Raw genomic sequence first — 27,779 nt, forward strand, 5'->3', positions numbered from 1 at the left:
TGTACAGTGGCGCAGTGGTCTAAAACACTGCATCTCAGTACAAGAGGTGTCACTGCAGTACTTGGTTCAAATCCAGGCTGCATCACTTCTGGCCGTGATAGGGCCCGTCGTTGTGGACTATGAATCCCATTGTTCGGGCGGAGACACAAGCATCTCGACATTATATCCAGTTTCTCTGTTTACTGTGCTAATGCAAATACAAATAAGAGTAATGGAGAGCACTGTATAATACGGCATACTTAGCATACTGATAGGTATTAGGCCTACACAGATCAACACATGGTTCACTTGAGGGTGCTGTTAAAATAGGTCCAAATATCATCATTAGTAATCTCGATCAACTCAAACCATTGTTTATCACCTGGGAACTCTTGCAACTTTATTGCAACTTTCTTAAGACGCATTAAACGGAGGTTTTAACATGAGCCATTTGCTTCACTGTATGGCAACAGCCGTACATTCATTTGTACCCTGATATTTGGTGAGCTACTCTCCAGTTGAAAAATGCCCAATTTCTTATGGACGCTATCTGTGATGTTACTCTCTGAACTGGCCTTACTTGAGAACACTAGATTAGACTGTATCTGTGACGCAATTTTTGGGGGAGGAAATCTGTTGAGGTCAATGTTTCCATGTGTTGCATTGTCAATATGTAGATAGCCTAAAGGCTTCCTGGTCTTTAAAGATAACCTCTTGATAATGTATACTGTATACTATAATGTGGGCCTATTGATATTTTCATGTAAAGCCTCCTGTAATATTGTGGCATTTTTTCCTTAAATGTGTAATTTATTGATTTGCAGGATCACTAAAGCCTTCCAAATTGAGGATAATTACTGTTATTTTTGTTGTTGTTGAACAGCGATGAGGGCGCCTCTGAATGTGTTTTTATCATTAGTTCTCCGCACACATGAGCGCAATGCGAGCTCACCGCGCCACCTTCCGGTCCTTTCCGGAACAACACCACTAGGCGAGAAAAAGCCTGTCAAATAGATGAGCCCTAGACACAGCAAGCGCTCGACAGGAGAGCATCTCCCTCTCGGAGTCGGCTCTCGGTTAATGCACGATGGTAGGGAAGAGCGGCCCGCCTTCCCCGATGGCTGAGTGAGTGAGGATGCGACTCCCCAGCTCCATATTTGTGTCGGTGTCTCTGTTCACGGCTGAGACCACGGCAGCCCTCTACCTCAGCTCCACATACCGCTCCGACGGCGACCAGATCTGGCAAGGGCTCACCCTCCTCTTCACCCTAGTAACGTCGGTGCTCGTGCAGCTAACGCTCACCTTCATTCACCGGGACCTTAGCAGGGACCGACCGCTTGTTCTGCTGCTTCACATCCTGCAGCTCGGACCCATCGTGAGGTAAGTGGCCGGTGGAAGAGGGGAGAGAGCTGTGCTCTCCTACAGTTTCCCGTTATTTATGTGCGCTCTACCATCACCACACCGAGCCACCTCCAGATCCGTAGCATCATGCAGTTGTAAGTAAGCTAGTCCACCACTGCTGATCTCTAAAGCTGCCTGGCAAAGATTGTACAATATCTCGCCTTGAATGAAAAGGTTTGGTAGACAATGACCAAACCGTGGCTGAAATGCGTGACAACGTCGTGGGTGATTCAATGTTGTTTCAATACAATGGAGATTTAAATTCCCTCACCTGTCGGGGGAATGCTCAATGTGTGACCTCATAAGAAGATTATAGACTGACGATGGAGAATCGGAGCGCAACGTGTCAGTCTTGCTGTATTTGTTGTTGTGGCCCTTTTGTCTCTTGCTACAGGCCACAACACACACTGCGCCGTGCGCAGTAGGGCCTGCAGAGCCAGGGGCGGATTTAGTCATTTGGATGCCCCAGGCAGAGCCCAGGTTTTACAACCTGGACTCAGGGGCAGAGATAACATTGTAAGCGTTTATCTGGAACACTCGAAATAGTATGATATGTTAAGTTTAGTATGGCATGTATTAAGTTGTGGATGTCCATCATCCATTTTGTATGATATATTATGATCACAATATGACAAATGGCAATTCCTACAATATGTTACAAATTGCAATTCGTACAATATGTTACGAATTTGCTAAATGTATGATATCTTACGAATTCCAATGTTAGCATTCTAATGTTAGCATAGCTAGGTGGCTAATGTTAACTAGGCTAGGGGTTAGGGGTTAAGGTTAGGGTTAATGTCAGCAGAGGCTCCTCAGAGGAGGAAAGGGAGGACAATCCTACTCAGTGAATTTCCTAAAAATAAAAATAGTGAAACATTAAAAAAGTTAGCCTTTTTAGATAAAACTATACTAAATATATTAATGTCACCAAACGGATTAAAACACACTGTTTTGGAATGAAGGTCTACTGTAGCCCCAACAGCACTCTTTGGGGTTGCACCATGGTGTAGCCAGAGGACAAGCTATTTACTATCCACCTCAGGGTACATTGACTTTAATACAAAACCTATTGAACCCCATTCATAGACTTACACAGTAATTATTAAGACTTACGGAGGATGTCCTCCAGCCTATCAGAGCTCTTGCAGCATGAACTGACATGTTGTCCATCCAATCAAAGGATCAGAGAATGAATCTAGTACACAAAGCTACAGCTACCTAGCACTGCAGTGCATAACATGTGGTGAGTAGAGATAGACAATAGTTGAACAGTTTTGAACAAATTAATTTATAAAAAAATTAAGGAGAAGCAGCAGAGAGAGAGAGCTATATATATATATATATATTTTTTTTTTTACTTCCACTTACATAACTAGCTAATGCAGCTCGCTAATTTAGCCTACTCAAACACCCAGCTCAAAAAGAGAGAAATGCTATTTATATTAGCTGGCTATCCAACACCGGAACTCTTCCAAGTCAAGGTAAACTTTCGGTTTTATTAATTTATTGCCACTGGGGCCCGCCGGTGTAACTGCTAAACTGCTTGCTTTACACTGTACTGCGTGATTGTAGCGGGTTTACTAACACATTAGTTCTAGTAGCTATGTTGACTATGACATTAGCTAATATGGTGACATTGACAACGATGTAGGCTGTGTGTAGTGGTTAGCGGTTATGGTATGAAGGTTTGGATTGAATATTTTTTTTTGCCTGGTCACAGAGAGCTGTTGTGTTGTGCACTGAATTCCACAAGCGAAGGGAAAATGTGAGAGAAGGAGAGCAGGTAGATGCGAGAAGGAATAATACAACGAGCAAAGTGATGTTGCTGTTTGTATGTGGCTGCTATGAAAGTGAACTGTGTGTGCGGGTGATCTGTTGAAAACGTTTCTTAAACAGAAAGAAACGGGGATAAACCTACCAGAATTTGTCCTTGTTTGCAACTGTTTGGACTAATGATTACACCCTAGATCAGCTAGATGCAGGCAAGAGTGGGCAAGGCAATATTGAATGTGTCACTGTCTGTCACCTTGGTTACTCCAATTGTCTCTCGACCTGTGCAACTACGTTATAAACTTTCATTCTTAGGCTAGGTTGTAGCAACCTCATGATGGGTATAGGGAAAATGATCATGTAGTAGCCTAAACCTATCGATGTTACATTACATTGAGCTGGGTGAATGGAATATGAATGAGGGGGGTGGCCTTGCGTGGAGCCTCAAGCGGAGAAATTATAAAAAATTAATTATTCCAAGTATTATTTGTTTTAAATTTTGCCCAGCTCACAAGACCCCTTGATGATGTGAGGCCTGAGACAATTGCCTATTCTGCCTTATGGCAAGTCCACCACTGTGGAGAGCTGATCAATAGGCCTAGTCCCATGATCAATAGAGCACACCGCAAACCACTGCAGCACCGCATGAACAACACACCAACCGTTTTAGCTGCATAGGGAGCCTTGATTTAAAGACCCTGGAATGCGACCGACCATTGACCACTCATTACTCTAATCAAATGCCCTAAATAACACATAGGCCTATCAATATACAGTAAATTCATTATGTAGGCGCTAACTGAAAATATATCAAATTTGTCCTTGCTATAGCTGTCTGAGCAATAATCCACAGTGCAGGCCTATTGTGAGATATGAACTTGTGTTTTGTTTATATGTCTATTGTCCATGAAAGCAGCTCAGTATTCCCATGACTGGTGTTGAATCAGAGGTAATATAACACCCATAGCCATAATCTTCTCCTGCTGAGTCTCTGTTGCTTAATGATTTTCTTGACCTCCCATGGCTCTGCTGTCTTTGTGTGGGAGGGCAAACCTCCAAGAATGCCTCGACAGTTCTGTCCTACTGGGAAAAAAAGGTATACGCAAACGCGCTTCAGGCCAGCTTAAATGAAAAAGGGGGATCAGGTGCTCGACTGAGGGACTTGAAAATCCAAAGAACATTCCTTCAACTGGTGACTATCCGGGAGAATAAAGAAAGAATAAAGAGGATCACTGTTTCTGTGTAAATCTGATAGATTTATTGACAAGACAAACAGTTATGTCCTACTGTCATGGTCCCTGACCAATAAATAACTAAGCTGGAATAGCAGTGACTATGCAGTATGTATCCCTGAATAACCCCAATACGTATATAGTTCCTATATACCCCATAATAGGCCAGGCCCTACCCTGTCCCAGACACTTAGTTATCAGTTATCAGTTATCAGTAAGCCCAGTGCTGGCCTGGCCATCTGCCCTTCATGGCCAGACTCAGTAGGAATTTATACTAATCCCATCTCTAGAGAGACACACTGACCACAGTTCTTCCTACTGGATGGATGCACCAAATAATCACAGACACGCACAGTTTTGGAATCTGCAAACCAGAGGACTACAGAATACACCCACCCAATAGCTCCAGAATACACCCACAATGGAACTCACCAGAGCCTTCTGCAATGGAATATGCAAATAGTAGTATCCTTGGGTATTGCCCTTGGACTCAAGGTGCTCAGTTGATTTGAGTTTCACTGACCAGGGCCGTAACAACATATGAGGACACCGAGGTCCGGACCTCAGTAATTTTGTCTAATTTGAAGAGAATTTTTTTTATACAAATATAAATGTTATACACAATAAAGAAAATAATTTACGAATCAACATCTAAATATTGATCCCAGCGCTGATCAAAGCTCAGAAAGCTTATTTTCTTAATCTGACTGAGTTCTAATCACACAGGTCTGCCTCTTTGCGAATGAGTGGAATCATGAACAGTGGTTTGTTTTTTTATGTTCGCCTGCGTCCGCCCGATTTGCCTTTTTAGCAGCACATTCATCACTCTCTCAAACTGCTTACTCCGCCCTCTCACGGCACAGGCCAAGGGACTGAGACGATAAACTAACCACCCCATCTCGGAGCCGACTCAAGTAGGCAACTAGAGACGCTGCTGACATTGTGTTTGCGAGATCCCGGACAAAAGGCCACTTTAAAACCGTCCTGCGACCCAAGCCGTGTCAACAGACATCCCCCCCAAACAAACAAAAACCGACTCTCTGAGAATGCACAACTGATAAATAGTCACTTTTAGATATGTCAGTCAGTCAGGGGCCAGTTGCCAGCAGATACTTCTATTGCAATAATGTTGAGGGGCTCTGGCTAGTATTATTTAGCCAGCTAAGCCACTACATCACTGATATTAATAGAGAATCGTAGTCATATTCTAATCATTCATGTGAATGTGATAATACCACAGAGTTTCTAAACCCAGAGGCGCAACAACGTGAGACTTCCGGGAACGCTTGCAAAACAGACCAAGCAGACCAGGCCGGGGTTTGGGGTTTATATTTAGTTGGGGTTTGAGAAGTGATAGATTATTCTTTGGTTGTTCATTTTCTCGAAATCTAAAAGCACAACCTAGATTTGAGGCAATGTCTTAAGTAGTTGAACATGTTATTACTTCAACCTCGTTTTCATTTTTGTATAAAAAAAACCTTTTTCAAATCAAATCATATTTGATTTGTCACATGCGCCGAATACAACAGGTGTAGACCTTACAGTGAAATGCTTGCTTACAAGCCCTTAACCAACAATGCAGTTAAGAAAATACATTTAAAAAAGTAAGAGATAAGAATAACAAATAATTAAAGAGCAGCAGTAAATAACAATAGCAGGACCATATACAGGGGGTACTGGCACATAGTCAATGTACGGGGGCACCGGTGTCGAGGTAATTGAGGTAATATGTAGGTTGAGTTATTAAAATGGCTATGCATAGATAATAACAGAGAGTAGCAGCAGCGTTCCAGAGGGGGGGGGGGCAATGCAAATAGTCTGGGTAGCCATTTCATTAGATCTTCAGGAGTCTTATGGCTTGGGGGTAGAAGCTGTTTAGAAGCCTCTTGGACATAGACTTGGCGCTCTGGTACCGCTTTCCGTGCGGTAGCAGGGAGAACAGTCTGTGATTAGGGTGGCTGGAGTCTTTGACCATTTTTAGGGCCTTCCTCTGACACCGCCTGGTATAGAGGTCCTGGATGGCAGGAAGCTTGGCCCAGTGATGTACTGGGCCGTACGCACTACCCTCTGTAGTGACTTGCGGTCGGAAGCCGAGCAGTTGCCATACCAGGCAGTGATGCAACCAGTCAGGATGCTCTCAATGGTGTAGCTGTATAACCTTTTGAGTATCTGAGGACACATACCAAATCTTTTCAGTCTCCTGAGGGGGAATAAGAACAAATTCTTATTTACAATGACAGCCTACCCCGGCCAAACCATAACCTGGACGAGTCTGGGCCAATTGTGCGCCGCCCTACGGGATTCCCAATCACGTCCGGTTGTGATACAGCCTGGAATCAAACCAGGGTCTGTAGTGATGCCTCCAGCACTGAGATGCAGTGCCTTAGACCGCTGCGCCACTTGGGAGCCCCTATCTATAACAGTGGACACTCACTGACACTATAGCTAGCCTGGGGGTATGTGTGATGTTGTGTTTCCTAGTTGAACAGATGGATGTATATGTGGTGTCATACATCACTCAAAGCTGATGGGGTGTTGTTGAATAATGCTTGTCAGTGACGGCCTCTGGATATATGGCCTGCATCTCTTGAGTCTAAAATGTAATGATGGGTCTAAAAGCATGTATCTCTGACTCACGCCCTTGCTCCTCCATTGCACAGGCAGTTCTAAGACTAGCACATGTTGCTGCTTCCTGGTTCTTATCTGTGATAACACAAGTGGAGAAGGGAGGGTATCAGTCTGCACAGAAGCAGAAAGCCACATCCTGAAAACATACAGCATACACTAGACTGTGAAGTGAGGCCAAATGACCAAAGTTTACATTTCTGCTTCTGGAATGTTTGGAGATGTTTAAATGAATAGTTTTAATTACATTTATTTGAAAGGGGCAGTACACAGGAAACAAGTGCCACCATGTGCCAGATTTAGACAAGAGGGCAATTCCCATCGACTCCCTGGGCAGGTGGTTAAAAGCAGCTTCATCTAAATTGCTTTGTTGATGTCTTTCTCCATTAACATGATTGAGTTACCCATTTTGACTTATTAATTTATATTTTATTCACTCTCACCCTAGCTGCTCCAGTTCTCCATTACAAGCCTGTGATCACTTTCCTACTGTTGTAATTATGTTCCAAAGCCAGTCCCTTGCCTGCATTCTCTAGTTACCACACACACACACACACACACACACACACACACACACACACACACACACACACACACACACACACACACACACACACACACACACACACACACACACACACACACACACACACACACACACACACACACACACACACACACACACACACAAATTCATCATACAGGTCTAATTGGAAATGCTATGCGACCCTGGGACACTAGATCCCTTAATTGCAATTTCAATAACGCTTCATCATCAAGGTAGCTAGATGACGGACTGTATGTAGTATGTAGGGCCCAAAGATGTTTCTTCCCATGTGACCTGAACTATTCTGATATCTATAGCCTCAGGCTCAGTTTCCTTGTCAGGGCATATGGTCAAGTAAAATGCCTGGGCCTAGACTACTACTGTATAGCATACTGATACGTGTGGGCTCTGATATTTAGCAAGTATGTTGCTAAAGCTGTTAGGATTAGGATAGGGTTAGCAGTAGAGTTAGCAGTTAGCAGCGCAGCCTTTTAGCTGAAGCATACTATTACCACTTTGCGTGTCACTGGGACGCTGTTTAGCCTGATAAACAGCCTGTCCCTCACTGGCCCTGTGACCGTAAAGCTCCCTGCCTAGTCTTTTATTGGCGCTGTGGACCAGAGCTGCTTTTCCCAGACAGAGTGAATGAGTTATACTGCCCTGGCCCACAGCCCAGTCACACACCCGCCCACCCGGGCCTTTAGTCTTTAGCCGCATTGGAAGATGACTGCCTGGAGTCTACTGCTCTACTGAGAAGCCTGGGTAGGTCATGTTGACTAATGTGTGGAGCTGCAACTGGTCAACTCACGGATAGAGTTTGGGGTGTTACTATGGGACGTAGTAGATCCAGCTGGCTGTTGATAGTGGTGTTTATGTTGATAGTGTTGTTTATGTTGATAGTGTTGTTTATGTTGATAGTGTTGCAGGTGGTGTTTATGTTGATAGTGATGCAGGTGGTGTTTATGTTGATAGTGTTGCAGGTGGTGTTTATGTTGATAGGTGAACACGTTTAAATGTTTTACTCACGTCAGCCACAGAGAAGGCGAGGGCAGGGCGCAGTCTTTGTTAGCGGGCCGTGACGGTGGCACTGTATTATCCTCAAAGCGGGCAAAGAAGGTGTTTAGTTTGTCTGGAAGCATGACGTCGGTGTCCGTGACGTGGCTGGTTTTCTTTTTGTAGTCCATGATTTCCTGTAAACCCTGCCACATACGTCTTGTGTCTGAGCCGTTGAATTGCTACTCCACCTTGTCCCTGTACTGGCATTTCGCTTGTTTGATTGCCTTGCGGAGGGAATAACTACATTGTTTATATTCAGTCATGTTCCCAGACCTCTTTCCATGGTTAAAATTCTGTGGATTGCGCTTTCAGTTTTGCGCGAATGCCGACATCCATCCACAGTTTCTGGTTAGGGTAGGTTTTAATAGTCACAATAGGTACAACTTCTCCAATCCACTTCTTTATAAACGCACTCACCGAGTCAGCGTAAAGGTCGATGTTGTTCTCTGAGGCTGACCGGAACATATTCTAGTCCGCGTGATCAAAACAATCTTGAATTGGTCGGAAGCGATTGGTCGGAAGCGTTGAATGGTTCTCTTCACTCGTACATCCTGTTTGAGTTTCTGCCTATAAGACGGTAGGAGCAAGATGGCTTTGTGGGCTTTGTATGCATTGCGAAAGTTAGAGTAGCAGTGGTCGAGGGTATTGCTCATGCACGTAGCACAATCAATATGCTGGTAGAATTTAGGTAGGCTTGTTCTCAAATTTGCTTTGTTAAAATCCCAGGCTACAATAAATGCAGCCTCAGGATATATGGTTTCCAGTTTGCATATAGTTCAGTGAAGTTCCTTGAGGGCCACTTGGTGTCTGCTTGAGGGGGAATGTACAAAGCTGTGACTATAACTGACGAGAATTCTCTTGGTAGGTAAAATGGCCGGCATTTGATTGTAAGGAATTCTAGGTCGGGTGAGCAGAAGGACTTGAGTTCCTGTATGTTGTTATGATTACATCATGAGTCGTTAATCATGAAGCATACACCTCCACCCTTCCTCTTCCCAGAGAGGTGTTTATCTCTGTCGGCACAATGCATGGAGAAGCCTGGTGGCTGAACTGATTCCGACAACATATCCAGAGAGAGCCATGTTTCCGTGAAGAACCATGTTTCCGTCTCTCTGGAAGGCAACCCTTGCTCGAATTTCGTCTACCTTGTTGTCAAGAGACTGGACATTGGCTAGTAGTATACTCGGGAGCGGTGGGCAATGTGCACGTTTACGGAGCCTGACCAGGTGGCCGCTTCATCTGCCCCTTCTGCGGCGCCGTTGTTTTGGGTCGACTACTGGAATTAGATCCATTGTCCTGGGTGGTGGTCTGAACAGAGGATCCACTTCGGGAAAGTCGTATTTCTGGTCGTAATGTTGGTAAGTTGATGTTGCTCTTATATCCAATAGTTCTTCCCGACTGTATGTAATAGGACTTAAGATTTCCTGGCGTAACAATGTAAGAAATAATACATAAAAAAGCAAAATACTGCATAGTTTCCTAAGAACTCGATGCGAGGTGACCATCTCTGTCGGCGCCATCTTGTGAATTGTGTTGCAGGTGGTGTTTATGTTGATAGTGCTGCAAGTGGTGTTTATGTTGATAGTGCTGCAGGTGGTGTTTATGTTGATAGTGTTGCAGGTGGTGTTTATGTTGATAATGTTGCAGGTGGTGTTTATGTTGATAGAGATGCAGGTGGTGTTTATGTTGATAGAGATGCAGGTGGTGTTTATGTTGATAGTGTTGCAGGTGGTGTTTATGTTGATAGTGTTGAAGGTGGTGTTTATGTTGATAGTGTTGCAGGTGGTGTTTATGTTGATAGTGCTGCAGGTGGTGTTTATGTTGATAGTGATGCAGGTGGTGTTTATGTTGATAGTGATGCAGGTGGTGTTTATGTTGATAGTGATGCAGGTGGTGTTTATGTTGATAGTGATGATAGCGATGTGCGTTTTTCTAGTAGTGCCATATGTGTGAAGATGCTGTTGGTAAGGGAGCTCCGTATCTATGGCTGTTCATTGATGTTTGTTTTTGTTTCTATTGTTGTATGTTATCATCAATGGATTCTAGAGGCTGTATTTTCCAGCGTTTGCAGGATTTTTTAAATATTTTTTTTTATTTCACCTTTATTTAACCAGGTAGGCTAGTTGAGAACAAGTTCTCATTTGCAACTGCGACCTGGTCAAGATAAAGCAAAGCAGTTCGACACATACAACAACACAGAGTTACACATGGAATAAACAAACATACAATCAATAATACAGTTGAAAAATATATATACAGCATGTGCAAATGAGGTAGGATAAGAGAGGTAAGGCAATAAATAGGCTATGGTGGCGAAGTAATTACAATATAGCAATTAAACACTGGAATGGTAGAATGTGCAGAAGATGAATGTGCAAGTAGAGATACTGGGGTGCAAAGGAGCAAGATAAATAAATAAATACAGTATGGGGATGAGGTAGATTGGATGGGCTATTTACAGATGAGCTATGTACAGGTGGAGAGATCTGTGAGCTGCTCTGACAGCTGGTACTTAAAGCTAGTGAGGGAGGCAAGTCTCCAGCTTCAGTGATTTTTGCAGTTCGTTCCAGTCATTGGCAGCAGAGAACTTGAAGGAGAGGCGGCCAAAGGAAGAATTGGCTTTGGGGGTGACCAGAGAGATATACCTGCGTGTGCTACGGGTGGGTGCTGCTAGGGTGACCAGTGAGCTGAGATAAGGCGGGGCTTTACCTAGCAGAGACTTGTAGATGACCTGGAGCCAGTGGGTTTGGCGACGAGTATGAAGCGACGGCCAGCCAACGAGAGCATACAGGTTGCAGTGGTGGGTAGTATATGGGGCTTTGGTGACAAAACGGATGGCACTGTGATAGACTGCATCCAATTTGTTGAGTAGAGTGTTGGAGGCTATTTTGTAAATTGAGCGTGGCTGAGGTGCACCCGTGACCAGCTCTGAAACAAGAGGATAAGATATTGTGTGAAAATACAGAAAAGTTCTTGCACACTGTTAAGAGTTTGAGACACTCCCATGGGTTTGGTATCCACAGCAGTGTTCATAATGTCTTCCACATCTTCCCTCTCGTTATTTTAGTATTTTTGTGCTGCTGTAGGTGTGTGGAGGCCTTGGGTACACTACTGCATGAATCATGTTTTATGTGTGTGTGTGTTTCTCTGCTGCTGTAGGTGTGTGGAGGCCTTGGGTACACCACTGCATGAATCATGTTTTATGTGTGTGTGTGTTTCTCTGCTGCTGTAGGTGTGTGGAGGCCTTGGGTACACTACTGCATTAATCATGTTTTATGTGTGTGTGTGTGTTCCTCTGCTGCTGTAGGTGTCTGGAGGCGTTCTGTATCTACGGCAGTGTGGGCCGGGTAGAGGAGCCGTATGTCAGCATCACGCGGAAGCGCCAGATGCCCAGGGGGGGCCAGTCTGAGGAGGTGGAGAGACAGGTGGGGCAGGCAGAGGGCAAGCTGTTCACCCACCGTGCCGCCTTCGCCCGCACCTCTGTCATCCAGGCCTTCCTGGGCTCCGCCCCCCAGCTCACCCTGCAGCTCTACATCTGTGTCCTGCAGCAGGGGGTGTCCATCGGCAGAGGTGAGTGGTGTGTGCGTGTGTGTGACTGTGTGTGTGACTGTGTGTGTGAGGTGGAGAAGTGTGACTTTTAGTTGTATATTTCAACGTCAGTATATGTATGTGTTTCTATGCGTGTGTGTATGTTTTCTCTCTGTTTGATCACACTTGAGTCATCTTGAGTTCCATGCGTTGAGGGACAGAGGAGGTCCCCAGCTTTCTCAGTATATAGGAACCTCTTTGAGCCTGCACATGAACATAGTTGAGTTATATCTGCTGGTTACCCCCTATAGAGGCTCACTACAGAGATACAGTCCTTCCCCTAAATCCCTCCCCAGAGCAGTGTCACTGTGGTGTGGGCTGATTAGCTAAGTGCCATGTTGGAAATAAGCGGATGGTGTTTTCATGACTCAAAGTGGTATTACGCAACACTCTATAGCACTTTGCTATCAAGGTATTTTATTTAGATCACAGTCTTCAAACTCACTGTTTGAAATAACTGTTTTCGTCCACCACCTGAGTCATGATTATGCAAAATATAGCAACTAGTATCACAGACACATTTGAGTTATGTCACACAGTCTGCTAATACTTCCCTGTTTTATTTTCTGTTATTGAGAATGTCATTCCAGACTGAGGAACTGCTTTGCTGTGTGAGACTGAGTGTGACCAGAGGAAAAGCTTCAAGCTGTTTTGGCTGGTCAGGCAGAATCTGACAGTTCTATGCTATCAAAACAAAAGTGTCATATGTTGACGATGTGAACTATGGCACTTGATATTGCAAATGCTAATCTGTAAATTGATCCAGTGGATCTTGTTGCTATTGTAATGTGTGTACACATTCAAATTTCTCTCAGCCTATCACACAATGTTATGCAAATTAATTGCTGTATGTGATGATGCTGGGGGAGTGCTGAGTCGCAGTGGGTTTGGAGAGGCACTTGTGTGCGTCAGGTTAGTGTTGGGGTGCACTGTGTTCATCCAAATAAATTACAACTTCATTATTTAATGGAAAATCATCGTCCTAGACTGTTTATGCTAGTTAATAACCTACCTGTACGTTTCGGTGGCCTTACAGGCTCGTTACAATTGGTGGCAGCGGATTTTGGGATTAACAAATCAATTAGCTAACAGCAACTCACTCGTTTGGCTAACATTAGCTTGCTATCTGCATGGGAAAATGGAGGGAGAAGTCAAACAACCCGGGAACAGCAATCAACAACCGACAGATGGTGGTAGATCAGCCAGGTGCAATGCACAGGCGGATTGACTGGCTGGCGTTCATGCCAGAATCTTTTGAGGGGAAAGAAGGCGAATGGACTGCTTGGATTGAACAGTTTGAGTTAGATCGTTTGAACTTTCCCATGCTTTCACTGAGGGGAAATTTGCAGAGATTTTGCAGAACTACAACAGTGTGAAAATGCTTTTGCAGCAGCATTTTGAGCATGCTGACTGGAATCGTACCTTTTCTTCAGGACAGGAAACCTAAAGTGGGTGAGTGCATTCGTAAATTTGGCCATGATTTAGGCAGGCTAGCTTCAAGGGTTTACCCAGATTAGAGTGTGTGCGCACGTGATTGGCTTGCACGAGACCATTTTATTACACAAATTGGTTGCAGTGATCTTCGTATTCACCTGCGCAAGGCAGTACAAGAAATATTGGAAGAGGGAATTAGCATTGCTACAGAGCTTGATCAGATAAGACAGCTAGAATTGCTGGAAAGCCAAGACACTGCACAATACAAAGTGAACATGTGTGGGACAAGCAAGGTCACTCTGCCTCCAGTTGGAGACAATATCAGCGTTCCAAAAGACATGTTTGAGTCATTGTGTGAGAGCTTTGCACAGTTGTGGTCCGAGGTACAACATCTGGCAGAGAAGAAGCCACATCAGAGGGAGGCGTATTAGAACAGAAGATCGTTTCCAGGGTCTTCTACAGCAGCAATGGGAGATCTAGGTTCCCCGGGAGCGACAGAGGACGACCTATGGCAGAGGCCTGCTGGATGAAAAAAGATTGCCCTGACGTGGAAAAGGACAGCACAGCATCGGCTTAAACTACACTCACAGCCGACCAGTCCACAGCAAGTGTTGTGGGGAGTGGGATTTAGCTTGAGTGCAAAATGGCTGAGTTCGAGTGTGAGGTCATGGTGGACTCGGGGGCCCAGGTTTCCATGGTACATGAACAGGTATGGAGAAATGCTACTGGAGATAAGAGTGGTACACTGCAACCATACCACTGCACGGTTAAAGTAGCAAATGGACAGTTTCTCTCAGTCCTGGGGAGCTGGTCCACAGTCATGAACATTGACGGCCTGAAACTGACCAGGGACTTTGTCATTGTTAGTGACACAGACCAGTGTGCACTGATAGCGACAAACTTCCTGGTAAAATACGGGGCTGTACTTGATTTACAAAAGGAAACATGCTGTGTTTTGGGGAAGCGGATTACACTGATTTTCAGGGGAGAGGCATGGAGAGTGTATAAAGTGATGACTGACACGGTTATACCCTCCAGAAGTTACATATAAGTTGAGGGTACAGTAAACAATGACAAAATTGAGGATCTTCTTGAGCCGTGTGCTGAAGTCACTGATACAAGTTGGCAGCTCAGTGAAGGGGAAAATGCCAGTGCGTGTGAAGAATGTAACCCCTGAATCACAGTTACTGAGGGAGGGCACTGAACTGGGGTTTCTCTATCTGGGAGAAGGGTAGTGAAGACACTATCGTTGCTAGCCTACAGGATTCTAAACTGCCGCCGTACTCTCCCACCACAGCAAAGTGGGACGTAGAACAGTTAATGCAAGAGCTGAACATAGATTGCAGCCAGCTAACTGAGGTGCAGCTGAAAGCTGCAAAGGAAAAGGTGACACCGTCATAGGATACCACCTTTCCAACAAGTCAGTTCATCACATTTCTGCCCTGCTGAAGCTGCCTCAGTTAACTGTAATTGCTATTATTATGAAGTGGAAGCGTCTCGGAGCAACAACGGCTCAGCAACAAAGTGGTAAGCCACACAATCTCACAGAACGGGACCGCGAGTGCTGAAGCGCGTAAAAATCGTCTGTCCTCAGTTGCAACACCCACTACCGAGTTCCAAACTGCCTCTGGAAGCAACGTCAGCACAAGAACTGTTCGTCGGGAGCTTCATGAAATGGGTTTCCATGGCCGAGCACCCGCATACAAGCCTAAGATCACCATGCGCAATACCAAGCGTCGGCTGGAGTGGTGTAAAGCACACCAGCATTGGACTCTGGAGCAGTGGAAACGTGTTCTCTGGAGTGATGAATCACACTTCACCATCTGGCATTCCAACGGACGAATCTAAGTTTGATGAATGCCAGGAGAACGCTACCTGCCCGAATGCATAGTGCCAACTGTAAAGTTTGGTGGAGGAGGAATAATGGTCTGGGGCTGTTTTTCATGGTTCGGACTAGGCCCCTTAGTTCCAATGAAGGGAAATCTTAAAGCTACAGCATACAACAGCTCCCAACTTTGTGGAAACAGTTTGGGGAAGGCCCTTTCCGGTTTCAGCATGACAATGCCTCCGTGCACAAAGCGAGGTCCATACAGAAATGGTTTGTCGGGATCGGTGTGGAAGAACTTAACTGGCCTGCAGAAGAGCCCTGACCTCAACCCCATCGAACACCTATGGGATGAATTGGAACGCCGACTGCAAGCCAGGCCTAATTGCCCTGTTGTGGCTGAATGGAAGCAAGTCCCCGCAGCAATGTTCCAACATCTAGAGGAAAGCCTTCCAAGAAGAGAGGAGGCAGTTATAGCAGCAAAGTGGGGGGCAACTCAATATTAATGCCCATGATTTTGGAATGAGATGTTCGACGAGCAGGTGTCCACATACCTTTAGTCATGTAGTGTATGTGCGAGAGTGTAGCACTGGTGAACTAGTCCAGCATAATATTAACACATGGGACACCAGGCCTATCAAAATCAGGTTCTGTGTGAATTACAGAAGGTTAAACAAGAACACTGTAAAATATGCATATCCACTTCCTATGATAGATGAGACCTTGAACTCTCTTGCCGGTGCTCAGTAGTTTTCCACTTTAGACTTAGCCAGTGGGTACTGGGAAGTCGAGATGCACCCTTCGAGATGCACCCTGAGGGTCGTAGCAAAACTGCTTTTGTGACAAAGAGAGGGCTTTTCGAATTCCAGGTCATGGGGTTTTGGTTGACAAATTCTCCAAGCAGCTTCCTGCATCTCATGGACCTGGTGTTGGCTGACTTACAGTGGACAATATGTCTGGTGTACTTAGACGACATCATAGTGTTTGGTTGTACATTCCAAGAGCATGTGAAGCGCTTATACGAGATTTTCAGTAGATTGGAACAGTCAGGATTTAAGGTGAAACCATCTAAGTGCCATTTGTTCAGGTGACAGGTGAGCTACCTGGGACACATCATCTCGGCTGAGGGAGTGTCCACTGACCCCATGAAAACAGACAGTCAGGTCATGGCCTAGCCCCAAGTCACTGACAGAGACAGTCAGGTCATGGCCTAGCCCCAAGTCACTGACAGAGACAGTCAGGTCATGGCCTAGCCCCGAGTCACTGACAGAGGCAAGAAGCTTTTTAGGCCTGGCATCATACTACAGGAGGTTCAGACCAGATTTTGCAGCTTTGTCGGAGCCTTTGTACAGATTGACAGATAAGGGGAAAACGTTTGAGTGGAAAGCAGCGTGTAAAGTGGCCTTTAATGAACTAAAGTCCAAGCTTACCACATCCCCCATATGTGCTTTCTCTGACCTAAATCTAGATTTCATAATGGATACTGACACATGTGACACAGGCATAGGGGCAGTCCTCTCCCAGAAACACGAGGGTAGAGAGAGAGAGTAGTAGCATATGCCAGTCGGCCACTGTCAAAACAGGAGAGGATGTACTCAACTACCAAGAAGCAGCTTCTTGCTGTGGTAATGTTTCTTAAACATTTCAAACACTTTCTGCTGGGAAGGAAATGTCTACTGAGAACTGATCACAGCTCACTGAGGTGGCTGAGTAACTTCAAACAACTTGAGGTACAGTTAGATAGGTGCCTAGAGAAACTGGAGCAATAGGACTATGATATTGTCCACAGGCCACTGCACAGTAATGCAGATGGTGTGTCATGCCGACACACAGACAGAGAGTGTAGACTCTCTGAGAGCCAATCTGAGAGCCATCGTAAACAAGCCTCAGGATGTCACTATTGAGCCTGCAGTCAGAGCTCAAACAAGCCAGACAGCTCCCACAAATGCAGCTTTCCTTTTGGAAGCACAGGATAGAGACCCGGTGGTCTCCCAGTTAAAGACATGGAGAAAAGATGGTAGAGCAGAGCTGGAATCTGAGCCAACGTTCAAGCCTTTCAAACAAGTGTGGGGGGGCATTACATGTGAAGAATGGAGTGTTATGCCTTTAGAGTCAAAACTATGAGACAGATGACACCATCTGGAGAGGGGTGGTACCAGATTAGCTCGTACATGAGATACGTACCTTTATCCACAATGATAGAACAGCAGGCCATTTAGGAGTTAATACACTCACCAGTAAAATCAGAGCAAGATGTTATTGGCCAGGCTGGCAGAGAGCCATAAAGCAGTGGTGTAAGGGCAGTGGGGCATGCGCTGCATACAAATGACAGGGTCCAGCCCCCAGAGCGCCCATGACAAGTTCTGTCACAGGTTGCTCTTTCCAGAGGATATCTATGCACTTAATGGGTTCATTTACAGAGACTGGACGAGGTAACAAGCCCATTATGGTAGTGTCAGATTACTTTACTACAGTAGGTTTGTCAGAGGCATATGGCATACCCAATCAGGAAGCGGTAAAAGCGGACAAGTAACTGTTAGAGGAATTTGTGTTGAAGCTAGGTGTTCCTTGCTCAATCTATAGCGACCAGGGGCAAAAAATATATATTCTTTTTTTTTTTTACCCTAATTGGCTGTTACAGTCTGTCTTGTCCCATCACTGAAACTACTGTATGGACTCGAGAGAGGCGAAGGTCAAGAGCCGTGCGTTCTCTGAAACACAACCCCACACCAATGTGTCAGAGGAAACACTGAACAACTGGCAACCGTGTCAGCGTGAATGCGCCCATCCCACCACAGGAGTCGCTAGAGCACAGTGGGACACAGACATCCCAGCCGGCCAAACCCTCCCCTAACACAGATGACGCTGGGCCAATTGTGCATCGCCTCATGGGTCTCCCGGTCACAGCCGGCTGCGACACAGCCCGGTATCAAACCTGGATCTGTAGTAATGCAGCTAGCACTGTGTTGCAGTGCCTTAGACCGCTGCACCACTCAGAAGGCCCAGGGTTTTAGAGAGATGTACAATCTTTTACAAATTAACAAACAATAACTATCTAGTACAACCCACAATCAGATGGTTTATGGGAAAGAATGAACAGAACTCTGATCAACATGCCATAACTTTTAGTTGATGACAATCAAAGAAGTTGGTATGAGATTCTCCCATATGTGATTATGTCATACAGGAGTAGTGTTCAATCTTCCACAGAGTTCACACCGTACAAGGTGCTGCTCGGTACTGAAATGACTACCTGTTGATGTGGTTATGGGAACACAACAAAATGAAGGGAAACAATATGTTTCTCAGTATGTGCAAAAGGTACACGGGTATTTAAACACTGTAAGGGCCACAGGTAAACAAAAGCAATACTTTGGTCTAAAGGTGACACCCCAGAAGTATGAGAAAAATGAGTATGTATGGCTTAGAGCCTACCAGAGGAAAATGGAGTTGTCACCCAAACTAAGAAAGAAATTCAAGTCAAACTGTCAGATGTACCATATGAAGTAGTACAGTGTAATGGACCTTATCATGCCGTGGTACACTACAAAATGCTAGAACAACTGAAATGTGTCTTCTGCAGGGGGCTGCCTTAATCAACATCCGGGGAGCAGTTGTTGTTGGGTGTTAAGTGCCTTGCTCACAGGAAGAACAGCAGATTTATCCACCTTGCCGGCTCAGAGATTCAAACCAGCGACCTTTTGTTTACTGGCCCAATACTCTTAACCGCTAGGCTACCTGCCACCCTGCCATTGGGGTGGCAGGTAGCCTAGTGGTTAGAGCATTGGGCCAGTAACTGAAAGGTTGCTAGATTGAATCCCTGAGCTGACAAGGTAAAAATTTGACTTTCTGCTTCTGGACAAGGCAGTTAACCCACTGTTCCTAGGCCGTCATTGTAAATAAGAATTTGTTCTTAACTGACTTGCCTAGTTAAATAAAAAAATATAGAGGCTGTTAATGTGTCAGCTGAAAAGTAACTAGACACTGTCAGGACTGAAAGCTCAGTCAAAGACTCATGTAAACACTGAAATGCCCTGTGCACCTGTAGGAGAAAGTGTTTTGTGAGACGGGTCAAGCACCTGAGTCAGCAGAAGGTCACATGGGTCAGGGAGGTATTACTATTAGGAAGCCTGTTTGACAAGAGGGCTTTGTGTTGAACATGGTTATTCAACACAGGGTGTGTTTTAGTCTGAGAAGGGGGTAATGTAATGTGTGTACACATTTGAATGTCTCTCAGCCTATTTCACAATGTTATGCAAATGAGTTGCTGTATGTGATGATGCTGGGGGCATGCTGAGTCACAGTGAGTTTGGAAAGGCGCTTGTGTTCGTCGGGTTAGTGCTGGGGTGTACTGTGTTCATCCATATAAACGACAACTTCATTATTTCATGGGAAATCATGGTCCTAGACTGTTTATGCTAGTTAACAAACTATGTGTGAGTTTTGGTGGCTTTACAGGCTGTTTACACTATGTACAGTTAGTGAATGAATGAACAGTCATATTAATTAAGAGCTCAGCCTCAAATGACAAAACAATATTGAATGGAATGGAATATTCTGAATGGTCTCTCTCTCTCTCTCTCTCTCTCTCTCTCTCTGTCTGTCTGTCTGTCTGTCTGTCTGTCTGTCTGTCTGTCTGTCTGTCTGTCTGTCTGTCTGTCTGTCTGTCTGTCTGTCTGTCTGTCTGTCTGTCTGTCTGTCTGCCTGCCTGCCTGTCTGTCTGACTGACTGTCTCTCTCTCTCACTCCCAGGCACCCTCATGGTGATCTCCCTGCTGTCCATCGTATATGGAGCCCTGCGCTGCAACATCCTGGCCATCAAGATCAAGTATGACGACTACGAGGTGGACGTACGTCCCGCTGCCTACCTCTGCATATTCCTGTGGCGCAGCTTCGAGATCGCCACACGCGTCACCGTCCTGGTCCTCTTCAGCTCCGTACTGCAGCTCTGGATCCTCCCTGTGGTTCTGCTCAACTTCTTCCTCTTCTTCCTCTACCCGTGGATGCTGTTTTGGCAGAGCCACTCGCCCTTCCCGGAGAACATCGAGAAGACCCTAACCCGGGTGGGCACCACCATCGTCCTCTGTCTCCTCACGTTCCTCTACGCAGGCATCAACATGTTCTGCTGGTCGGCGGTGCAGCTGAAGCTCAACGACCCAGACCTGATCAACAAGTCTCAGAACTGGTATCGCATGGCCGTGTACTACATGCTGAGGTTCGTGGAGAACGCCTCTCTGCTTCTGCTGTGGTACATCTACAAGACAGACTTCTATAGGTTCATCTGTGCTCCGTTGTTAGTGCTGCAGCTGCTGGTGGCCTACGCTATGGCCATCTTCTTCATGCTGGTGTTCTATCAGTTCTGCCACCCCTGTAGGAAGCTCTTCTCCTCCAATATGACCCAAGGCCTGTGGGACTGCTCCGCCCTGCTCTGTCTAGTCTGCTACGCTCCTGATAGGGACGCCGTCAGGCCAATAGAGAAGGCTGGTCTGGACCCTCTGGCCCCCGACCCCACCCCCCACACGGAGACAGCCAATGACACGTCATATGATGTGGCCAATGACACGGCATATACCATGCCCAATGACACAATGACCTATGACATGCCCAATGACACGACTCATGAAGTGTTGAGCGAGATGAACGGCGACGTAAGCCACAGTCTGTCCAGCAACACTTAAAGAGCCGTGATTGGTTGTGTGTAGGGTAGGGCTGCACGATATGGGCAAAAACTCTAATTGCGATTTTTGGACCAAATATTGTGATTGTGATTTGACTTGCGATATAGATACAAAACCCTTGGCTGAACTGTTGGAATCATTGAAATAGAATGACTTATATTAAGAAACAAAGTGGAAAGTAGCGTTGGCCTTGTTTGGAACTGTTGACTGCATTTGACCTAACAGAACAGCATGCAAATGTATAGTGAATCTAACAGCGAGGAGGAGGAACTGCACTGCTTGATTGACCTGGGCTGGAGCTTGGTGTGTGTGGGAAGCAGTCGCAATAGAAGAGAGAGAGAGACGACAAACCCGAGTCAACTATAAAAACGGACGATACACACAGCTTAGTGCCGTTTAAAAATATTGCATGCGATATGGATCTCTTGCGATATGGCTTTTGCAAATGTCAATATTGTGATTTGATGTGAATTCTATTAATTCTTCAGCCCTAGTATAGGGTCAGGAGTGTTCCTAAACTTGTGACTGAACCAGGAAGAGGCTTTCCTGTTCAGGTCATGTGGTCTGGAAATACTCCTGGTCCTAGTTATGTGCCATTCAGAGGAAGGTGTACACACAGAGCAACATTTGCTGTACTGTCTCCTTCTGTAATCCTTTAAGTGCCATATGAACCCCTCTGCCCTACCTGTCAGTTAAGTTTACACTGAACTAGGGTTGCAAAATTCCGTTAACTTTTCAAAAAGTCCCTGGTTTTCCAACCAGGATTTCTGGAAAACCAGGGAATTTTGGGAAAGTTACTTGAATTTTGCAACTCTACTCTGAACCGTAATCTGAACCATACTCTGAACTGTAATCTGAACCATACTCTGAACCGTAATCTGAACTAACCAGAACCGTAATCTGAACCGTACTCTGAACCGTAATCTGAACCGTACTCTGAACCATAATCTGAACCATACACTGAACCATACACTGAACCATAATCTGAACCGTACTCTGAACCGTAATCTGAACCATACTCTGAACCATAATCTGAACCGTACTCTGAACCCTAATCTGAACCATACACTGAACCATAATCTGAACCGTACTCTGAACCATAATCTGAACCATACACTGAACCATACACTGAACCATAATCTGAACCGTACTCTGAACCGTAATCTGAACCATACTCTGAACCATAATCTGAACCGTACTCTGAACCCTAATCTGAACCATACACTGAACCATAATCTGAACCGTAATCTGAACCGTAATCTGAACCATACTCTGAACCATACTCTGAACCCTAATCTGAACCCTAATCTGAACCATACTCTGAACCCTAATCTGAACCCTAATCTGAACCATACACTGAACCGTAATCTGAACCGTAACCAGAACCCTATGATCTTAACCCCATACCCATAACCTTATTCTACTGTGTGTCTCTAACCAAATAACTTGAATGCTATCATTCTGTTTAACCCTTAACCCCCATTCTGTTATCAAACCCCCAAACTGTAACCCCTTACTCCCCTAACCAATGCTGCAAAGGCAGTATCCCCTTGCCATGGAGAGAGACTACAGCTTCACTGTTAGTGTATAATAGAAGAACAGGCAATGTATGATATCGTCCACCAGCCGGATCTCTCTGAATTTAGCCAGGGGATGAGGTTAGGCAATGTACAGTGATTCTGACGAAGTAGTTATTGTGAGAATGTCCTTACGCAGTCCGTGATGTTTATTCTACCTAAACCAGTATTACCGACCAACTACAGACAAATCATTGGATGTAGTGATTCTTCAGCAACGGACTCAACTACTGACATAGTATCAGTGTTTCAGTGTTGAACAGACTTTCCTACAACCAGAATGTAACTTGTCTGCAGCCTTTTCTATGGAAGTCAAGTCCTGGCGGTATGGACAGAACGCTACACTCAGACAGATTAAACTGGTCCGAAGTGAGTCTGCCACAATAGCTTTTCTAATGAGGTTTCCTAATTTGATTACGCATTTCATTGAACTAAATACTTGTCTATACAGTCACTCACATTAATCAATCAATCAAATGTATTTATAAAGCCCTTTTTACATCAGCAGATGTACAGAAACCCAGCCTAAAACCCCAAACAGCAAGCAATGCAGATGTAGAAGCACAGTGGCTAGGGAAAAACTCCCTAAAAAGGCAGGAACCTAGGAAGAAACCCAGAGAGGAACCAGGCTCTGAGGGGTGGCCAGTCCTCTTCCAATGGACTTATATATTGCATTACTACATTACTCATCAAAACTTAACAAGTATTTGGGAATTAGTGTATTTACAGTGTTTCACATTGGCATGGGGGTGTGCATGTACTGAACTGGACCCATCAACCACCACATACACATTTTAAAGCTTTGTGTGGTGTAATGTAAATATTGGGTTGGGTTTACTGTTTTTTTCCTTAGTACACTCTACTCTTACGGCTGCGACCAACGCTGCTTTTATACTTCCTTGAAAAAGAGCTTAATCATTGGTGTGCGCGCTGCTTCTGTGGTGTTTCTAAGTGCTTGTGACAAGGGTGACAGTGATTTCTAAGCCAGCACTAGAATACATGTAAAGAGACCCATCTCTCATCAAACAGACAAACACATAACTGTATTTCAGACAGGAAACACCACGTGTTTGTTTAACCATTTATTATAAAATATTACAATACATGCAACACGTTAGTCTTGGCATTAGAGGCTCTGCTCCTTCGGGGTAGCTCACTGCCAGAGCATGCATAATGTTAAGATAATAATAATTACAGGCAGAGAGAAAGGTATTCTGTACCATTCCCCCTGCAGGAAGGGAACAGAACCAAGCAGGTGGACATAGGTGGGAAAGTAGGAAACAGACATGCATGGCGAGTAACGCATGTCATAGCAATAGCATGTCAGCAAGAACAGCAGTGCATAGTTTGCGTGCGGCAGCCATCAGAGAAAGTGTGTGTAGAGCCTGGTGGACTAAATAGACTGCCATATTAATGTAGAGGGATGAATCTAATTGGTGCAATATCAGCTGTGCTTGATGTACTGAACCCACCGCATGACTACCAACGCACTGGGCGCGTTCCAGCGGATCACATTATCAAGTCGGTGACCATCATCACCACCTTTCAAAGTGTGTTGCATTATAGAGACAAAAATTGTCCGACTTACATGAACTTTACAACAACCATGTGATCAAATGTCATGAAGTTTCAACTGCAGTCGACTTCGATTTTCTGCAGTTGCTCCTCACCAGCTGCAACTTGCAGCCATCGCCTGCATTGTGGGAGTCACTATTTGTCAACCAATCATGACAGTATTTTTGTTTGACCCATGCAAACAGGACCACAGATGTGACTAAACAGGAAGCAACTTTGCTACGATTCATATGTACAGTGCATTTGGAAAGTATTCAGACCCCTTGACTTTTCCCACATTTTGCTACGTTACAGCCTTATTCTAAAATAGATTTTTTCCCCTCATCAATCTACACACAATACCCCATTTTGACAAAGCAAAAACTGGGTTTTAGAAATGTTTGCAAATGTATAAAATAAAACAAAAACAGAAATATAATTTACATAAGTATTCAGACTTCTTACTCAGTACTTTGATGAAGCACCTTTGGCAGTGATTACAGCCTCGAGTCTTCTTGGGTATGACACTACAAGCTTTGCACAGCTGTATTTAGGGAGTTTCTCCCATTCTTCGCTGCAGATCCTCTTCGAGATCTGTCAGGTTGGATGGGGAGCGTCGCTGCACAGCTATTTTCAGGTCTCTCAGAGATGATCGATCGGGTTCAAGTCCGGGCTCTGTCTGGGTCACTCAAGGACATTCAGAGACTTGTCCCGAAGCCACTCCTGCGTTGTCTTGGCTGTGTGCTTCGTGTCGTTGTTCTGTTGGAAGGTGAACCTTCCCCCCAGTCTGAGGTCCTGAGCGCTCTGGAGCAGGTTTTCATCAAGGATCTTTCTGTACTTTCCTCCGTTCATCTTTCCCTCGATCCTAACTAGTCTTCCAGTCCCTGCCTCTGAAAAACATCCCCACAGTATGATGCTGCCACCACCATGCTTTACGGTAGGGATGGTACCAGGTTTCCTCAAGACGTGACACTTGGCATTCAGGCCAAAGAGTTCAATCTTGTTTTCAGCAGACCAGAGAATCTTGTTTCTCATGGTCTGAGAGTCTTTAGGTGCCTTTTGGCAAACTCCAAGTGGGCTGTCATGTGCCTTTTACTGAGGAGTGGCTTCTGCCTGGTCACTCTACCATAAAGCCTGTTTGGTGGAGTGCTGCAGAGATGGTTAACCTTCTGGAAGGTTCTCCCATCTCCACAGAGGAACTCTGGAGCTCTGTCAGAGTGACCATCGGGTTCTTGGTCACCTCCCTTCTCCCCCGATTGCTCAGTTTGACCGGACGGCCAACTCTAGGAAGAGTCTTGATGGTTCCAAACTTCTTCCATTTAATAATTATGGAGGCCACTGTGTTATTGGGGACCTTCAATGCTGCAGAATTATTTTGGCACCCTTCCCCAGATCTGTGTCTCAACACAATCCTGTCTCGGAGCTCTACGGACAATTCCTTCGACCACATGGCTTGGTTTTTGCTCTGACATGCACTGTCAACTGTGGAACCTTATATAGACAGGTGTGTGTCTCTCCAAATCATGTCCAATCAATTGAATTTACCACAGGTGGACACCAATCAGGTTGTAGAAACATCTCAAGGATGATCAATGGAAACAGGATGCACCTGAGGTCAATTTCGAGTCTCATAGCAAAGGGTCTGAATGTATTTTTTTCACCTTTATTTAACCAGGTAGGCCAGTTGAGAACAAGTTCTCATTTACAACTGCGACCTGGCCAAGATAAAGCAACGCAGTGCAACAAAAACAACAACACAGAGTTACACATAAAGAAACGTACAGTCAATATCACAATAGAAAAATCAATGTACAGTGTGTGCAAATGTAGAAGAGTAGGGAGGTAAGGCAATAAATATGCCGTAGAGGCGAAAATAATTACAATTTAGCATTAACACTGGAGTGATAGATGTGCAGATGATGATGTGCAAGTAGAGATACTGGGGTGCAAAAGAGCAAGAGGATAAATAACAATATGGGGATGAGGTAGTTGGGTGTGCTATTTACAGATTGGCTGTGTACAGGTACAGTGATCGGTAAGCTGGTCTGACAGCTGATGCTTAAAGTTAGAGAGGGAGATTCGTTCCAGTCACTGGCAGCAGAGAACTGGAAGGAAAGGCGGCCAAAGGAAGTGTTGGCTTTGGGGATGACCAGTGAAATATACCTGCTGGAGCAGGTGCTACGGTTGGGTGTTGCTATGGTGACCAGTGAGCTGAGATAAGGCGGGGCTTTACCTAGCAAAGACTTATAGATGACTTATATAGATGACTTACGGAAATAAGGTATTTATGTTTTTGCTAAAATTTCTGAAAACCTGTTTTTGCTTTGTCATTATGGGGTATTTGGTGTAGATTAATTAGAATTTTTTATTTTTTTTAATCCGTTTTAGAATAAGTCTGTAATGTAACAAAATGTGGAAAAAGTCACAAGGGGTCTGAATACTTTCCGAATGCACTGTATACAGTGGATATGTACAAATGAATGTGCTATTTGAGGCTCTCTCACCAATTGATATTACATGCATATATTTAGTTTGTGAGTGTGTGATATGGGGGTTGGAGACGTGTTTATTTTGATATTACAAAGAACAACTTTTATAAATGATGGCAACACTGCCATGTTGTGCTGAGCCTTGCTGTTGGAAAGCCACATCAGTGTCCGACTTTCGGCTGTAGCAGATGCACCTCCCCCGACTTCACTTCTCGACTTTTGTCTGCAGTCGGTTGCTTCAGCCTTACCACTCACGCTTTCCAGCACGCTTTGGTTCAGCTTTGTAAGGGCAATAGTCAGCAGCAGCTGTTGTTGATGTGGCGCCAGTGAGATGCTTTGATTGGATGTCTATGGGTTTTGCTCATTCATGCTGTGCTATTGTATGTCTCTGCGTCTGTCTGGTGTTTCATTATGTATGGAAATATACACACAGACTTGCACAATATCTATTTGAAATGTGTTTAATATTTGTAATGGTAAAAAGTGTCTTTGCATAGCTTGAATCTTACATGTATTAATGTGTGTATTGTATATTTATTTTATATGTGTCTTTATTTGCACTAGCTCTTCTTTTGCAATGCAGTTGCACAGGGCTTGACGACATTTAGTATCATATGAATGCTTCATATAGTTTGTATTAAAAAAGACAATCTTTGAAGCCAAACAGAATTTTTGATATCTAGAAAAATCTAATGAACACACAGTATTGTGAATCAATTTCAGAGAGAATAGGATTATTAAAAGATGAAATTCAAACAATATGTGAAGTACATTTATATTTATGTGATTTATTGAGTGATTGTTTTGTCATCATCGGACCCCATATACTGACTTATACTGACCCCTAGTGGAACAATACAGAAACACGACTGACTGTGTAAATCTCATCCATCTAGACCAGAAAGGATGACAGTGGTGGAAAAAGTACCCAATTATCATACCAGTAAAATACTACTTGAATAAAAGTCTAAAAGTATTTGGTTTTAAATATACTTAAGTATCAAAAGTAAATGCAATTGCAA

General features: G+C 44.6%; 1 protein-coding gene across 2 annotated transcripts; it reads left to right on the top strand.

Annotated features, from left to right (window-relative positions):
* The first annotated feature begins 968 nt into the window (after positions 1-968).
* Positions 969-27,518, top strand: xk (X-linked Kx blood group (McLeod syndrome)). 2 transcript variants are annotated; one of them, XM_071354765.1, is made up of 3 exons: positions 969-1,359; positions 11,921-12,183; positions 20,212-27,518. In XM_071354765.1, the coding sequence occupies exons 1-3, from the start codon at positions 1,115-1,117 to the stop codon at positions 21,135-21,137; spliced, it is 1,434 nt and encodes a 477-aa protein (XP_071210866.1). In that variant the 5' UTR covers positions 969-1,114; the 3' UTR covers positions 21,138-27,518. The 2 variants fall into 2 exon arrangements, with proteins under 2 accessions (XP_071210866.1, XP_071210867.1); XM_071354766.1 differs by having other exon boundaries at positions 1,349-1,475.
* The last annotated feature ends 261 nt before the right edge of the window (positions 27,519-27,779 follow it).

The sequence above is a fragment of the Salvelinus alpinus genome, chromosome 20, assembly GCF_045679555.1.
Source record: "Salvelinus alpinus chromosome 20, SLU_Salpinus.1, whole genome shotgun sequence".
NCBI lineage: Eukaryota > Metazoa > Chordata > Actinopteri > Salmoniformes > Salmonidae > Salvelinus > Salvelinus alpinus.